This window comes from Perca fluviatilis, chromosome 5, assembly GCF_010015445.1.
Source record: "Perca fluviatilis chromosome 5, GENO_Pfluv_1.0, whole genome shotgun sequence".
NCBI lineage: Eukaryota > Metazoa > Chordata > Actinopteri > Perciformes > Percidae > Perca > Perca fluviatilis.
In genome coordinates, this window is record NC_053116.1 from 31,712,785 (window position 1) to 31,730,966 (window position 18,182).

The following is an 18,182-nucleotide window of genomic DNA, read 5'->3' on the forward strand; positions in this document are numbered from 1 at the left end:
GCAGAAAGTAGATTCAGTAAAAGTTTTGAGTTCTGAAGCTGATGATCGAAGTACGATTTAACCACTCCAGGTCCTGATATGAATTTTTTTTTTTTTATTATTAATTAATTAATTTAATTGATGATGAGAGTTTCTAGCATTTATAAACATTAATAAAATAAAGTCTTCCTTTTTTGTTAAATCTAAAAAAAAAAAGAAAAAAGTATGTTGCTCAAATTTAGTTATCGATCAACTTATGATTTTGGTATTGCAATAATATAGCCTGGATGCCAACCGAACTTAGCCCCGCCCACAACATTTGAGGTCGGGAATATTCTGACTAGAATCTTGAGTATGACCACGTCAGGCTAGCAATAATAGTCCTGAATCTCAGGTGTACCCAGCAGTGGTTTTCAGTAAGGTGGGGGTAAATTTAATTATTAAAAAATGTGTTTCATTCAGAGTTGGTTTGTACCAGACATCAACATTTGAGTTTTTTTGTGATTGTTGCAAGCAAAAATCCTTGATTATGCGGCATGTTTTCTTAAAAAATGCGATGGAATATGTGGGATATTTATGCAGTTTTATGCGATGAAATTGCGGGAACTTGCAAAAATTTCTGGGAACTTGCAAAAACTGCGGTTTTGTGAAAAAATAAAAATAAAAAGTGATTTCCCCCCCAACACCCTGCTTTTCGATGATGTTCACGTCGCATAATTACGTCACTTCATAACGTTCCCATGGCAACAGGGGAAAATGGCTGCTCTTGTGTGAAGTAAACGTGACATTTTTCAACTTTCTGCTAAGATATATGTGGCTTTTTTGCAACGGAAATGCGGGGATTATGAAATCACGCAAGCCCCGCATATTTTGCGCGGAAATCGGCAATTTATGCGGTGAAAGTGCGGCGTATTTGGAAAAAATGTGGCCCCCGCATAAATATGCGGACTTTAGCTGATTATGCATTGAATTATGCGATCGCATAATCGCGTTTTTCTGGAGGGACTGAATAATGAGCCTAAATGTGAAACGGACAGAGGCCCCATACACTTTTATTTACACTTTTATTAACTTCCACTTACACCACATGTGTGTTTCTCCATTGACCAGACCACAAATCTGATTGCACCTATTTGTTGTCTTAGACATCAGGCTCTTCGGTCACTTCCGTACTGGTGGCTATAAGAGCTACAGCGTCTCCTCAATGAGTTGCTGTATAGAGAAATGATAGAGTAGGCAGACCGTAGGAATTACATGTCTACAAGGCACACAACAGCTAGCAGATGTCAGGTCTGTGTGAGGCCACATTTGTCTGCAGTGAAAACACGTCTGCTGAACGCTCCACTGTGCCTCAATCTGAGCTGTTGACTCTATGGTAATGATGCAAGTCAGGCTAAACATAACAAACCATTAGCGTCCTCAGCATGCCGGCAACAGTGCTGCGAAGATGGCGATCTCACTTCTGTGTGTGCGAGCTCGACAGACACTGGGAATGCAGATTAGTTTACAAGTACGAGGCGCCGTCATAAATAAATGGAGGCCCAGTGATGTAATTACGAGCTACCATAATAAACAGTTTTTCAGACTCCGACTTTGGACACAAAATGGATAGCAGGCCTGTTTTTTAGCGGAGCAGAACACTAGTGGTTTTGATACAGATATATATGCTAATATTCATTAGCATTGATTTTGACCATCATGCCATATTGGTGTTCTTTTTAGGCCCTATTTATGTTTCCATTTTGAGGGAAAGACCTCTGCAACAACATTTAGTTATTTAGCTCAACAATAATGCAACCTGCAAATGCTTGAAACCCAGGATCACCATCCTCATAATGCTCATTACAAAGGAAGGGCAAAAAGGGAGGAAGGAAGCGAAGATGGTCACAGAGAGCTGAAGGCATGTGAAAGCAGAACAACAAAGAATAACCCTCTGGGACAGAAATGATTTCCCACTGGCCAGTCCCTGTGAACCTTGAAGGGGGAAAAAAAGGAAAGGGAGAAGAGGAATATGTGGAGACGGAGAAGTAAAAAAGAGAAGAGAATGAAGAACAGGATTAACAGGAGGAGGATGGAAGGGAAGGAAGACAACGAAATAGACAGGAAATGAGGGAAAGAACTGAACGGAGGTCTGGTTCTGCTCTGTCTTTATCAGAGGAAACAAGGGGAACTGTATGGCAGGGACCCAAGGCCAGGGTTCATACTCTCACTGAGCCATGGCCGTCTCTCTTTTTCCTTCTTTCCCTCACATTTCTATTCCCTCCTATTCGTATCTGTGCTCCTTTCTTCCTCTCAGATTACTCCCAAAACAGTTCCAAAATACAGAACATGTTTATGTAAATTATACAAAAGCCAAAGCGCGAGCGTGTGTGTGTGTGTGTGTGTGTGTGTGTGTGTGTGTGTGTGTGTGTGTGTGTGTGTGTGTGTGTGTGTGTGTGTGTGTGTGTGTGTGTGTGTGTGTGTGTGTGTGTGTGTGTGTGTGTGTGTGTGTGTGTGTGTGTAATGGTCTCTCTCTCCCTCTCTCTTTGTCTCACTTTGTGTCTCTGTTCATTGAAGTTAAACTTTTGCTGCCTTTGAAAGTAGAAGGGCACAATGTCTGCCACAGACTTCTTTTCGACCTGCAACACACACACACACACACACACACCTTTTGTATGCAAACACACACGTTCCCTGACAGATTTGCTGTTTTGGAGGGTCGGGGTGATCAATTAGTCTCTATAGAGAAGATACGTCTTGTAATGAACAAGAGAAAGCCGGCATGTTTGTGTATCGTGGGAGGCTTGTTTGTGTTTGTGTGCGTTTGCATGTGTGTGTGTGTGGTCTTCATTTGTTCCTGTGAAAGTTAATATACATATTTGTTTGCCTTTTATTTTCTTGTTTGTGTGTGCATGTGAGTTCTCATAGTAAAGACATTTTCATCCGTCTGTTTTCATGCACAGTTTCAATTTGTACATAAGAAAAGAAAAAAAGTACCCTGACTGAGATGGGAAAGTTGTATTAATATAGAGAAGTTCAATGGAAATGGACTTAGTGAAGAAATCATGTCGTACATGAAGCTTGTGGTTAAAATGTCCACTGAAGATACTAAAAATAGCAGCAGATGTAAACATCAGAGCGATGAGGAGACTGTAACCTGCCTCATACTAACACATTAGGGATGCCATGGTGAGGACATTTTCCCACCGGTTAATAAATGCAACCGGCCATTTTACAGGAAAATATATTCATCGATTTCGCTCAATATCTCCTACTTTAAAGCTGCTTTAAAAAAAAATTTCACTTTATGAGGTTTTTTAACATTAATATGCGTTCCCCCAGCCTGCCTATGGTCCCCCAGTGGCTAGAAATGGTGATAGGTGTAAACCGAGCCCTGGGTATCCTGCTCTGCCTTTGAGAAAATGAAAGCTCAGATGGGCCGATCTGGAATCTTCTCCTTATGAGGTCATAAGGAGCAAGGTTACCTTCCCTTTCTCTGCTTTGCCCGCCCAGAGAATTTAGCCCACCCCAAGAGAGAGACATCATGGCTTTCAAACGCAAGCAAAGTGGCAGTTGGTCAAGGCCACACCCCCACCCTCCACCTTGCCCCCTTCCCCCTCTCTCCTCCTCAATAGCTACAGACACAGAAATGGCACATACTAAGGAAAGCTCATTGTGGGACTGGCTCTAGTGGCTGTAATTCTGCACCAAAGCTGAATTTCGGGAAAGAGACTTAAGATAGAGTATTAGGGGACCACTAAGGTCTATATAAAAGCATCCAAAGAGCACCATGTCATGGGACCTTTAATCTCTGGCCTCTCCGGTCAAGCTTTTGCAGCGGAGCAGGTGCACAACAGTGACGTGGTCCGGCTGCGATGTGGGGCGGTGGAGCTGATCATCGCCGCCACTCTAAACAGATGTCGCCTTCAGATGCTGCATTGACAACAAATCCTCGGCCATGTCTCTCATTGAGTGATAAGTGAAGTCTGACTCCTGCTACTCTGTGCTGCGACTCTGCTGCTGTAAGAGAAGACACTCTTAGTTGTAGCAGCCAGGGTTTAAATTTCTATATAAAACAAAAAAGTAAAAATAAAAAAAGCATAACGAAGGTGGGCGAGTAAGTTAAAGGGTGCCGTAGGTAGGATTGCGAAGATCCAGGACTAAAGCCCAAAACCGTCTCCTAAGCCCCCCCACAAGAGAGAATTAATGCGTGTGCATGAGCAGTAATTGACACGCAGTTAGACACAGCTGAACAGGGAGCGGTGGATTTTTGCAAATCGCACTACAGGCTGTAGGTGGTGTCAGAGGAGCCGGATTATTTTTTAAATTACCTGCTGAACATAGGGTCAGTTTCAGCAAATATGACAAGAAAGTTAGTTTTATAAGTCTTACCTACTGCACTTTTAATATGCCTGACCACCATGTAACACCGCTATCACCGATCCTATGTCCTTTTATCCTGCACTCTTCTTTAATGGTTTAACAGCTCCGGGCTGGAGCATTAGCCCCAACAAATGTTTATCTCGATGAACCAACTCCTAAATTTCACATAACAGTGGTAGACGGAAACACCCAAAAATTAGCATTTTCCTTTGCCGATTTTCTGGAAATTCTCTTTAAATTTGCGCTACTGTACAGTATACGCATGCACTGCATGTTCTTTAGTGTGTGTGTGTGTGTGTGTGTGTGTGTGTGTGTGTGTGTGTGTGTGTGTGTGTGAGTGTACATCTGTTCAATCTCCTTTCAGAGTTGTGTGGACCTGTGTATTTCCTAGTGTGCCTTTCGTGTGTGTACAGTATGCTTGTGCGTGTGTGTGTTCGCCACGGTAATTTAGATGCAGTCGATTATCTCTGTTACACACTTCCTGATGCAAAAATAGCTATCACATGCTTTTAATGACATGCCTATTACCTACCCCCCCCCCCACACACACACACACACACACACACACACACTCAGGTTCATGAATCAAACGTGACATATCAACATATTGGTGCGGCAATGCGCTTGTACGAGACACTTTGATTATGATATGCTAATCTGACCTATAATTTACTTCCTGTCATGTCACTGTCATCTCCTCCAGTGTCCTGCTGATGTGTTCCCCCACCCCTCCGTGTTTTTTTTTCCCCCAGCTCTGTTTGATGTACTCGCTGTATTGGTTTGTCTCTTATTAGAAACTACGTTGCCAAAGCTGTACACAAAGAAATCAATATTTAAAACATTAGCAAGCAACTGTTCATCCATTCAACCCATGCTGAGATGCTTAATTGCTCGGTTTGACATCATGTACTCTGAAATAACCAAATGGCGGCTGTAATGGAGAGGAAGGCGTCAATCCCAGAAGCTGAAGCTGCACACCGGTTAGATTGTGCTTTTTGACCTCAATGAAAGACATATATCACCGTCTGCACGTTTTTTCTATCAGTTTAAGAGAAACATTGTTTTTTATTAAAGGGAGTTGAGGAAACTGAAGTTAATTTTTCCAGTGTGTGACGGCCATTAATTTCACACCATTTCTTCAGCCGGCTTGGCTTGGCTCCAGCACCATAAAACGTCTACTAAGTGCCGTTGAGATCGAAAGCCTCCTTCTTCTTTAGGATTAATGTTAGTTTAACGACAAAAGGGATTTAAAAAGTGTTAATGGTTGAGTTAATGGCTTTCTCTTCTTCTATTCCCCCCCCCCCAACACTCCAGCCGCTGCAGATTGATGATAACTTCTGCGGCCAGGACTTCAACCAGCCTCTAGGGGGCACCACGGCCATCGAAGGCGTCCCGCTTTACGTGGACAAAGACGACGGCATGACCTCCGTGGCGGCCTATGACTACCGCGGACACACTGTGGCGTTCACCGGCACCCGCGGCGGACACATGAAGAAGGTAGGCGTCCTGTGTGTGTGTCTGTGTGTGTGCGTGTGCGTGTGTGTGTGCGCTCAGAGGCTATTTAAAGTAGAAGCAGTATTGCCACACCATTTTTGATGACTCATGGATGTGTTAACTTGCAGTAAAGGATTATAAAGTCTTTAAACAGGCAAAATTATATAATCATTCAATTCTGTTTGGCTCAGAAGTTTTTTTCAAAGCCCACAGTATACAAACCTCGGTATATAAATTGTGAAATAAATTATCATAGGTACAGGGAAAATGCTGTTTTTAGGACAGTGTTGTTTTGCTGTGTATGTTCTTGCTTTTGTCATTTGATTCTTTCTTACACCTTGATGGACAATGTGAGAAATACATTGCAGTGATAACTGACATAAAACTAATAAAAAAGGATGATGTGACTAAAATGGGGATTCAAATGTTCCTGCCAGAGTGTGTGTGTGTGTGTGTGTGTGTGTGTGTGTGTGTGTGTGTGTGTGTGTGTGTGTGTGTGTGTGTGTGTGTGTGTGTGTGTGTTCCATACTTTACACAAAACCATTTTCACTTTGAAGCAATACTGTGTCATTTTCTGATGTATTTTCAATGGTCATTGGTTTTGGCATTGCTGACAAATGTTTTTTGTCATCAGAAGTATCATTCCAGACATCAGCTGTGTGTGTGTGTGTGTGTGTGTGTATGTGTGTATGTGTGTATGTGTGTGTGTGTGTGTGTGTGTGTGTGTCTGTGTGTGTGTGTGTGTGTGTGTGTGTGTGTGTGTGTGTGTGTGTGTGTGTGTGGCTTCTCACTGCTTTCTGAACATGTACCAAATAAGACACACGGCAGCAGCTCTGGAGCTCTGGAGTTTTCTCCTACAGAGCGAGGTAGTGTGTGGCGAGGTAGTGCGTGTTTGTGTGTTGATGTGTAGCGCTGTGCTGTTTAACAATCTGGAGCTGTGTGGGTTTTATCGTGTTGTGAGTGTTGTTTGGTGGTCTAGTCAGTGTTGTCAAGAGCCAGGGAGTGTATCTGAGTGGCTATAAGGTGGGTGAAGATGATTTCTTATGTGTCTCCTGTGGTGAGACAACCCCATGTTGTGCATGCGTGTGTGTGTGCGTGTGTGTGTGTGTGTGTGTGTGTGTTTGTTTGCATGCTTTTCCTTTCAATGGGAGCCTCAATATATATATATATATATATATATATATATATATATATATATATATATATATATATATATATATATATATATATATATATATATATATATAATTCTCAATCACAAGCAGTCATTTCCCATCATGTCCAGTATTCATGCAGCATGCAGTCCCGTTGTGTGCATGCCTGTGGGTTTACAGTACTGTGTGTGTGTGTGTGTGTGTGTGTGTGTGTGTGTGTGTGTGTGTGTGTGTGTGTGTGTGTGTGTGTGTGTGTGTGTGTGTGTGTGTGTGTGTGTGTACCCATGTTGAGTAGCCCACACGGTGCGTGTGCCAATCAGCCAAGGGTGTCCGTGTCACCAAACTCTGGAGACTGAATAAAACACCTGATGATAAAAATTATTGCATAAATGCATACATAATACAACATAATAAAAAAAATGTTGATGTTACATTCACATTTCGCTGTCAGTAGCATTTACATTTGAAGATTTTTTATTTATTTTTTTAGAAATGCAATACTTTCAAGTCAACCATCATTTTGTAGGTGCTTATGTCTTTGATTTCAAATGGCGATGTCTTTGTTTGGAAGTCTTTGTGTTTACATCATACTTTCTGTCATATTCTATTAAAGTTAAATTCTGCTGCCACAGTTTTTGATACGAGTTTGACAGTTTAAGCATTAGGCTTTGTGTGTTTCTCTAGCCGGGGGAATGTCTGTTGCAGTAATGCTGCTGTCAACTGCTTTTATATAGACTATGATAATGTGCACAACACATACTGGCACGCACACGCACATGCCTCCTTACACAGCTTCCTGTCTCTGGTGTTTTGCGAAGTCGACTGAAACCTGGCCCACTAGTCCTTGTGTCTGACCCTTGTTCTGTGTCTGTGTGTGTGTGTGTGTGTGTGTGTGTGCAGACAGATGATTTGTGTGGGGTTTGTTGAGTGTGTGAGGTCAGCAGATCCTGGATGATATTCCGCTGATCGGAATCCCATTTCCCCTCAGCCGGCATGTCTTCCTGTGCTCGGGAGACGGAGGGAGGAAGGTGAATACGGAGGTGGAGGCTGCCAGTGTCCTCACACAGATCAATGCAGATGCTGCAGTGACACGCAGTCGTCTGTATGAGCAGGGGAATGGCGAGACAGGACACCAATTACAATAAATCAGCAGCGATTACACCTATAGCCAGTCTCTGAGTTGGTGCCTGGTGACTCTTTCTTCTGACACAGGATGGGATTCGTTTTTAGCTTCAAATGAGGTCTTTCCCAATAAATTGGAAGACTGTTAAATGACTGCAGTAGATTTGTACCAAACGGAATTTGGAGGAAGAGGGAAGAGAGCTGGCATTAGCAGGAAGGAGAAGACGAAGAGAGTGAGGCTGAGGCAGATGGAGAGAGATGGTTACAGGCTGTGTGGTTTTTATTGCTATTCATTGGGAGTTAAACTGTGCTCCTTGGCCTAATGAAATGTAAAGCTGCAGCGTATTGATGTCTGCACACACGCACACGCACACGCACACACACACACACACACACACACACACACGCTCATTAGAATTCCTACAATGTGACTGTTGCTGAATGTGTGTCTGCCTGCGTGGACACGTCTAGGCTGCTAGACTCCCCGTATTGATTGATCTATGAATATATAATCGTTAGTGTAAATCTTAAGCCTAGGCAGTCTATTGGATAAGTGATGGTGTCTTTGTCTGGGTATGTGTGTCAGAGAGAGAGAGAGAGGGAGAGAGAGGGAGAGAGAGAGACAGAGGGAGAGAGAGAGAGAGCTGTGATGTGAGCCAGGGTGAATCTGCGCTGCTTCACATCAGCATGACTAATCAGAATGCCTTGACTGACTAAGCACCCAGCATGTATGTGCAAAATACCCACCTAACGTCTCCATTACTGTTGCCTCTGTGGCTTTCTTTCTTTACAGGTTTTGACTGTGCGTGTAAGGACTAACTTTGTTTTAGAAGTTGCCCCTGTAGACGGATGTAGAATTCTGACATTTGAGTGATACCAAATCAGCATTCCATCGGTAGATTCTTTTTACAGTCTTTATTGGGGTTTTTTTCGTGGCGCAGTGCAGAACAGCTGGTTAAGAGCCCCATGTCAGAATAAAGGCTAATTTGGTGGTTTAATGGTGCGGTATGGCCTTTGTTAGGATAAGGTAGCTATTACATTGAACGACTAATAACAAGAAAGAAGCAGACCAATGGCAAAATGCTGAGACTGTATTCATGCTGAAGTGAAGATGTAAGTGCTTATGATGTAGGTTGTATGGCCTGAGATGTGGGACACATAACAGAATGTGTTAAAGTTAATCGATGAATCGATGATCAATTAGTGCGATCGACAGATACTTAATCAGCAACTACTTCTTAACAATAATTGATGAATTGTTTCTTTTGGGACTGTTAGTCGGACAGAACAAGCTAATTGAAGATACAGGAACATTTTCTGACATTTCATAGACCAAACAATTAATTTAGAAATGAATCAGCAGATGAATCTGCTACTCTGATGATCAATCACTAATAATAATAAAAAGTTTACTTGCAACCCTGAACTTCAGGAAGTATTACAATGGATGTACAGTACAATGTTGTATGGGGAATACTGTACACGATAAAAAAAAATAGTTTGCCGAATGTGAGAGCTAAGAAGTTATGCTCCTTTGAAACAGGATTTAAAAAAAAATATATATTTTTAATATGTATTTTTTTGGCATCAAAAGTTAAGAACACAATGTTTTTGGCGTTCTAGTGGTTTAAAGATAGACTATATAGTCTTTGATGAGTGGCCACTGTATTCAAATGTGACATTGGCTAATGCTGAATGCTAAAACTTGGTCATCATGTCCTGAAGAGGCATCATGTATTGAGCGTGAAAGGTCTTTCTTGACCTTGGAAACATAAGTTAAAAAAAAAAAAATCATCCTCCTGCTAGCGTTAGCACCCAGCAGGCTGAAAGTTTTAAACGTGCTTTTAGCCTCTTAACATGGTCGAAATGTCATTACAAGCGCCTACCCATGTGAAGTGATTCCTCCCGAGTAAAAACAGTGAATCTGACTGCAGTAGATGAGAAAGAAATGCATAAATCTTGTTCTAATTCAGCTCTGTTTAGTTCCGATGTTGAGACGACAAGACAAGTGCTTAGGGACCGTCTACAAGGTACAACACCGAATGAGATACACAAATATTTATTAATTTAATGATTAAATAAGGTAATGTCTCCAAACTTACCTCAATTACAACTTGTTTCCTGCCAGTTGTACTACAGAACTTACTTAAAAATATTAAGCATATGCCTATTTTTGAAAATATTTTTGTATCTATTTTCAGTGTTGCAGTGTTGTTGTTTGTAGACGGTCCCTAAGCACTCGTCTTGCCGTCTCAACACTGGAACTAGACAGAGCTGAATTAGTACAACATTTATGCATTTCTTTCACATCTACTGCAGTCAGATTCACGGTGTTCACTCGGGAGGAATCACTTCACATGGGAAGGCAACACCGATTGTTTTCGTTTTTCTCGCTACTGACAGCACTACAAATTTACAAACAACAGAGCTATGTGTTGAAATCGACCGGAATTGTCCTTTAACTCAACTTGCACCGCTTGCTAGCTCTGTTGACCCTCAGATCCAGTTGAGAGCTCTGGAAAAAGCCAAAAGTAGACACTGATTTAACGATTTATTAGATATCACTATTTGTCGGTTATACGGCAACTTTTTTAAAGTTTGCCAGCATTAGCTAACAATAGCCACCACGAGCCACTAGTCATACCAGAGGCAGCATTTGTAAGATAATGTGTTATTGATTCTCTCAAATGTTACAATTACATCACTTTATGTTATAAAAACACTGTTGCTTGGCAACCAACAAAGCCAAATTGGATGCTGCCTTGCTCACTTTGTTTATGCCACCGCCCAGTTTCATGCTTAGGTGCGAGTAAAAAGTAGGCAACAAAAGTAACTAAGTACCAAAACGTTGCAACTTTCTACTTAAGTCATGAATAACACAACAGTGGCCTCATCAAATGAACTCTTTCCATAGACACTGTTAACGCAGTTATCATGAAGGCACCGTTAATTGTTGAATGTAGCGTTCCGAATGAGAGATGAAGGGGGTTGGAGGGGGTTGAAGGCTGAAGGACATACTAGACCGTATGAAGAGATGAAAGACATGAGACAGAGGGTGTGTAGTGTAAGATGAAAGATGTACAGCAGGTAGGATATGGGACATGCAGCATGGGTATTGGGTGTAGGGAATCGTTTGTTGGATGTTGGATGGAGCCGTGCCACACAGTTTGACGACAGAACAGGCTGACTCTCTCCTAGTATAGTCTCCTGCCTGCCAGCCAGCCAGCCATCAACTCCATATGTATGCATTATACAGTATATTGTTGTTCTTTGCTCAGTACTTCAAAGTCCAACATGATTACATTTTTCTTTGAAACGCCACAGTGCATCACTTTGTCGGGAAACGTGGTGTAGGTGGGGGACCGATAGCTTTTAACAGCATGAAATTGCACTATGGGCCGTCTTCTGTGCCGTTTGCCAGCAACATCCTCAAAAAAAAAACCCAACCTCAGATCTCGGTAAAAACCTGGAAATCCTTTCATTCCCCTCATTTCGTCTCCTCTTTTGTCTACCTGGGAGAACAAGGCGCTCTCGCCACATCAGGCGAGATGAAAAGAAGCTCTCAACAGCCTGAAGTATTTCCAGATTTAAGAAACAAAAAAAGGCAAGCAAGACACGCAGAGAGAGTGAGAGAGGGAGAGTGAGAGAGGGAGATTTACTCAGAGGTGTATAGGTGTGTGAATGTGGCTGTGTGAATGGGGGGCGGTTTCATGTCATTTCATCATTTCCCTGCTAGCAGTAAATCCAATTACTTTTTCCCTTTCCTTTCTATCTTCGAAGATAGTCTGAGTGACAGGACCGATTGGAGCAGCGCTACTGAGGTAACTGTGCCAACCAGTTTGATTGACGTAACGCTGGCACCTCACTGCCTTAAGACATGGAGACAAGTGAGACTGGTTAGACTTCAGGGCATCTCAGAGCCAGTGAGGTGGACCAGAAGTTCACCGGCCCTGCTCCTTCGATCGTACATCCTTCCCACTCAGTTTTTATCTAATACACTTTTTGGCAATGTGCTTCATGTGTTCTCCTCAGCTTCTGTGTGACAGCAGTGACATATATACTACCCCATCCTATCTACCAGCCCTCGCTCTCATACTGTCTGTTAATGGTATCCCACCCCAATGAAATAAGCAGTACTGTATGTATCAGGATGCCCACCATCTCTTAAACAGTATCTCAGTCCTTCCAGAAAAATGCAGTTTTTTTGATTGTTGCAGGCAAAAATCCTTGATTATGCGGCACGTTTTCTAAATGTGATGGAATATGCGGGATATATATACAATTTTATGCGATGAAATTGCAGGAACTTGCAAAAATTGCGGGAACTTGCAAAAACTGCGGTATCATCATGGCTTCATCGCGGGGTTTGCAGCTTTTCGATGATGTTCACGTCGTGTAATTACGTCACTTCATAACGTTCCCATGGCAACAGGGGAAAATGGCTGCTCTTGTGTGAAGTAAAAGCAACATTTTTCAACTTTCTGCTAAGATATATGTGACTTTTTTGACAACGAAAATGCGGCGATTATGAAATCATGCAAGCCCCGCATATTTTGTGCGGAAATCGGCAATTTATGCGCCGTATTTGAAGAAATGCGGCCCCTGCATAAATATGCGGACTTTGGCTGATTATGCATTGAATTATGCTATCGCATAATCGCGTTTTTCTGGAGGGACTGGTATCTAACTGTATAGCACCGTGGCCAACCATCCAATATTTAACCGAACGAACAGTGATTAGAGAAAAGTCAGTTAAAATGAATACAATTTGTTAAGCCTGTAAAATCATCTCGCAACTATTCAAATTTTTCTTGCGACACATTGGACAGGTACCGCACTTCGGTTGGGAAACACTAGTCAAAGCAGCATTCATACAGGAGACCAGCTCTGCCAATCCCAGTATCCAGTGAGTGAGAGTGCCTTGGATCACTTCCTGGAGTTTGAGATGGCCGTGCGCGTATTGGCTCTGCAAGCTTTAGCAGTAAAACTAGCTGTCAGAATGATTAAGCCTAATCAGGAAACATGGGATGGGAGGTAATTTAGCATGTGAATGCTAATTAGCGCTAGCATTTAGACTGGCAGTTGATGATTGAAGCAGCGCATCGGCTGCTCAGCCCGGTTCAATGGCAAAAACACCAGGCTGGTAGAGATGATTGATAATCTCGGGTCGGGCTGCTGTCTGTTTCCCAGTTTGCGTGCGAGTGTGTGCGGCCTATAGCGTCTCTTCTCTCCAATGCAAACTCATAATGAGCAGATGAGCTCAACACCTGAGCACACTAATTCCATCTTTATTCCATTAAGTAGAAGTTAATGAAATAATGTCCTATTAGTTTCTTCCAATACACAACAGGATTTTGTGAAGCCCTGTGTGTGTGTGTGTGTGTGTGTGTGTGTTATGGGTGTCATTCATGCCTGGAGTTTCTGAAACTAGTTTGGCATGCACAATGTACAGTAGGCCTATATATGTGCGTGTGTGCACTTGCCATTATTTAGACATGTGTATAAAATAGTATGCATCAGTGTGTCAGTGGAGCGATGTTTTTGTGTGTGATCCTTTTGTGTGAATGTGTGACAAAGGTGACAAAGTGTGCGTGTGTGTAGCCGTTGTGAGAGGACTAAACCTTGCAGGGATAATATTACTGCTATAAGTGGTTCTATGTTTGAGTGAATTATCATCCCATTCTCCCCACTAGTACTTTTCTGCACTTCCTCTTTTCAGGTCTTGTAGTTTTGCTGTGGACAACCCCCTTCCCCTCTGCTCCCTCTCACTCTCAATTTATATGTCACCTTCAGCTTCCTCTCTCAACCAAGGTGGGCTAGATGCCCACAAATCTGCCTCCCTAGAGAATTTTGCGCCTCTTCTCTGTGTGTGTGTGTGTGTGTGTGTGTGTGTGTGTGTGTGTGTGTGTGTGTTTGTGTGTGTGTGTGTGTACTGTCCTTCTCTCCTCTCCCTCGTTCTCCTTATCTCCTCTGTCCATTAGTACATTAGTGTACGTCAGCCTGGGAAAGAAAGTGCTATCTCTGTGAAGCCTTTCCAGAGAGAGAGAGAGAAAGGGAGAAAAGAGACACACGCACACACAAAGGCACGTAAGGCAGATACAAAAGTGATATGATGGACGTAGATCATAGTAAGCATCTACATACAACTGCATGCATGTGTCTGTCTGAACATTTGTCAAAGACAAGATACATTTTTAATGGAGGTTAATGGGGTGTTTTTGACAGCTGACCTATCCAGAGCAAACAAAGGATAGGTAATGGACAGGGCTTGATAAAATCCAGCATATTTAGAAATACATTTTAACTGGCCAAAATATATTTAGAACATGCAATGCACGGTCTTCAACCGTGCACAGGACAAACAAAATGCACAATTTGTGGCACATCTTCAAATGGATGTGAAATATGAGCATATATATTCATATTCAGTTTCTGAAAAAAATGTGATTTGAAAAACATTTCCATCTGAAGTACATGAAATGGCTTTCTTTTGAGAAAAATCAAAGTGCTTCTTTCTTTTTTACTGGCACACAGGAAATGAATGCATTAGTGTGAACATGAATTAATGGGACTCTATCTTAGACTGGCTTCTGCACGTTAAAGTGTCTCCTCTAGACTCATTTGACTTTGAATTCCCCAGGTGTTACTTATTATAGGAGGAGAAAAATGGACAGTATGTTGGAGGGGTAAAAAAAAAGTAAAACCTTTTTTTCAAAGTCAGCACAGCATCAGATGAGGATGGAGTGATACAGAAATAGTCCTTTATAGCGCTGGCAGAGTGATCTGAATTACAACAGCAGGATCTCTGCCACCTCCGAGACGGAGGCTGAAATGATACTGTTCTGCATCACTTATTAGAGACAGCCGCTGCTAATGTGCCATTGTGGTTGTGGGTTCAATTCCCTCGTGGGCTATCACTTCATATGTATTACCCCCCGTGTCCTTGAGCAGGGCATTATCTCAGCAGTCCCCCTGGAGGAATATGGCTCAATGTTAATGGATGGACGATGTGCATGGAGAGCGAGATGGATGGATTAGTGAGCTAATAAATCTTTGATAAGAAGGAAGGCTTTGTGAGTGTCAGGAGACAAAAGGAAAGATCACAGCTAAACCTATCAACTGTGAGATAGCTTTAATTCACACGAAACCCTTGCAGAGTCTGACTTTGGTATCGCCTCTATGGAAACTTGATGTGCTTGCTGGTTGCGTGCGGCAGGCCCATCTGTAAAAAGGCGATATCCACGGTTTCCGGACAAAGCTATGACAACATTATTATTTAATGTTATTATAAAATAAATTTCTATTTTATTGTTGGACAACTTTACTACATTCAGACCTGTAGTGGTTTGGGGATTGAAATGTTTGCGGGTTAATTTAGAGGGCCCTCCTTAAAGTTCCTGTTACTGTGTATATTACCCATTATGTTGACATAGAGTTTAGTCATAACTTTTATCATGTAAAATGTGTTACTTGGGGCTGAGAGTGGGAGAAGCCTTAATTGCCATTGTGATAGGGCTTGGCGATATAGCATAAATATTCTATCCGGACATAAGTCATTTCATATCTCGATAACAATATACATCCCCATATGGCTAATGTCAAACCTTGATAATGATATATATCCTGTTGTAGGTCCTTTCACATGTCGATTACTATATATATATCACGATATAGGTAATTTGATATCTCCGTAACGATACATATACTGATAGATCAGTTCGTATGTCAGTAACAAAATATATCATGACATAGGTCATTCCATATGTTGGTAACGGTATATATAAATCATGATATATGTGATTTCATATCTCGATAGTTATATATATATATATATATATATATATATATATATATATATATATATATTTCATACATTGTTAACCATATCACTATATGGCATGTTTTTTTGGTAATTTAATAAATAGTCTATATTAAATAATCACATAGTAAGGCCTATTTTTGTATACTCCATACTCCATGTTAGCAAAACAGCACCTCTATGGTTCGCTCCAGCTTCGCTCCCATGAACAAGGATCAGAACGTAAAGCAGATGATTCATGCTGACAATGATAAAACAATGGCCTTAATTATATAAATGACCTGGCTGCCAATATTACTGTTTTAACTTTTTCCACATTCCATTGTTTCCATCTGTTGATTCCAGGAAGGATTTCCCCTTCTATATGATTTAATTCACATATGGCTATAGTGTGAAAACAGCACATTGTGATCGCGAGTGTGGAAAATGTGCAAGTAGAAACAACCCAGTGTGAACACTGTAACTCCCGAAATCCAGGTCCCCCTAACCCATGTACTTTAGACGTCACGGGCCCCGACACTGATTCAGAATCTCCCACTGTGAGGTCATGCGCGGCCACAAGCGGAGGAAAAACAACAGTCTCAGACACATATGCAGACGTTCAGCAACAGCCAGCGATGGGTTCGGACAGCTGTTGTGCTGATGACCAGAGTCAGGTGCCAGTGGCCTGATTCAAGCTGGCTAACCTCCTCACATCACAACATGTGTCTGCCCAGATACAGGAGGTGATGGGCCGACATGTGCTAGTACTAGTACCTAGGGAAAGATGCAGCTAATTGTGTGTGTGTGTGTTTGTGTGTGTGTGTTTGACAATCTTCAGTATTAACATGAAGAGATGCTGCCTGGTTGGGTGTGTGTTTATGTCGGATTAGAGGGCCGAAGCAACATTTCAGCGTGTGTTTGTGCCTGTTATGTTAATCTCTTTAACATCAAGGGAAGATGCAGCCTGCGTGGGTGTGTGTTTGTGTGTGTGAATACATGTGCATCTGATTAGAGGGCACATGCAGGAAATAATACAGACTGTGTGTGTTTGTGTGTGTGTGTTATAGGACTGCAGAGGGTTCATTTGCTTGTGTGCGCATGTGCAAATGTGTGTATCAGTCTCTGAGAGATACTGATCCTTAGATTAAAAGGAAATATCACACTCCCTTAGTATTAGAGCTCATCTTCATCAGTTTGGGTTGTGTTTAGTGTAGGAAGCAGTGTGTGTTTACGTATTACAGCAGCTGTGCTTTCTTCATGTAGAAAGGGAGCTGCCCACCTGATGCCAGGGCAGCTGCCACACACTAACGGCCCACTACACACACACACACACACACACACACACACACACACACACACACACACACACACACACACACATACACAAACCGTGCCAGCAGACCTTTTCTGTATCTTGGAGTGTGTGTTTGCTGCAGAGGGGAGGAGAAAGGGCCAGCTGTAGTGTAAAGCCTTCATCAACTGTTCCTCTAGCCTGCCCCATCTGTCTATCCATTAATACTCACACACACACCCATACACTAATGCATACACGCAGTCCTTCTGTCGTCTTATCAGACTCGCACGGCGTGCGTCACACTCAATGGGGTCTGTCACGACAATTATGTGTATTCTCTGATGTCATTACGTGAGGAAAATGTGTGTCAACTTTGTTCCACACCCTTCATGGCTTTTTTTGTTTCACGAAACGCTACAGTTAGGGTAAAATCAACTCAGTTGTGTGGTTTATTAATCTATGAGGTGAACGTCAAAAGGTCATCTCCAGATGGGAAATTAAAGGAAAGTGTCATAGTAGGGTGCTGTTTCGTCTAAAGCCTCCAGAACAGCTTCAGCGCTTCTTGTCATAGATTCTTCGAGTCCCTGGAAGGATCCATTCTTCCAAAAGATATACCCATGTGTTTTGGCAATGATGCTATTAGACTATGCGGCTTCTGATGAAGTATTCTGGTGCCTTTAGTGTTGCCGTTCTTGTGACTCTATTTGGTATGAAACTCTTGTACAACATGAATTCTGCCAGCGCGATCGGCACCCCTTTTGTTTTCTATGGTTAAAATCTCCCTCACACTGTGGTGTGTTTTGTAGATCACGAGCTCTTGTTTTGTTTTCACCCAGTCGACGTCTTCACCTTGGTTTCTCTCTGCGTGTTTTAGTCCAAATAAAGCCCAGCTTGTCAGCCAGGCACAAGGATGTCAGGCAAAGGCTCAGCACCCACATTTTAATGAGAGAGAGATACTGAGAGTTGGTGGGGGGGT

At 42.2% G+C, this 18,182-nt stretch overlaps 1 protein-coding gene across 1 annotated transcript in view; it reads left to right on the forward strand.

Annotated features, from left to right (window-relative positions):
• The window catches only part of LOC120559298 (plexin-A1-like), a 296,826-nt gene that overhangs the window by 65,330 nt on the left and 213,314 nt on the right, over nt 1–18,182 (forward strand). The window contains 1 exon segment of the mRNA XM_039800924.1: nt 5,656–5,838. Coding sequence (XP_039656858.1) covers nt 5,656–5,838 — 183 coding nt within the window.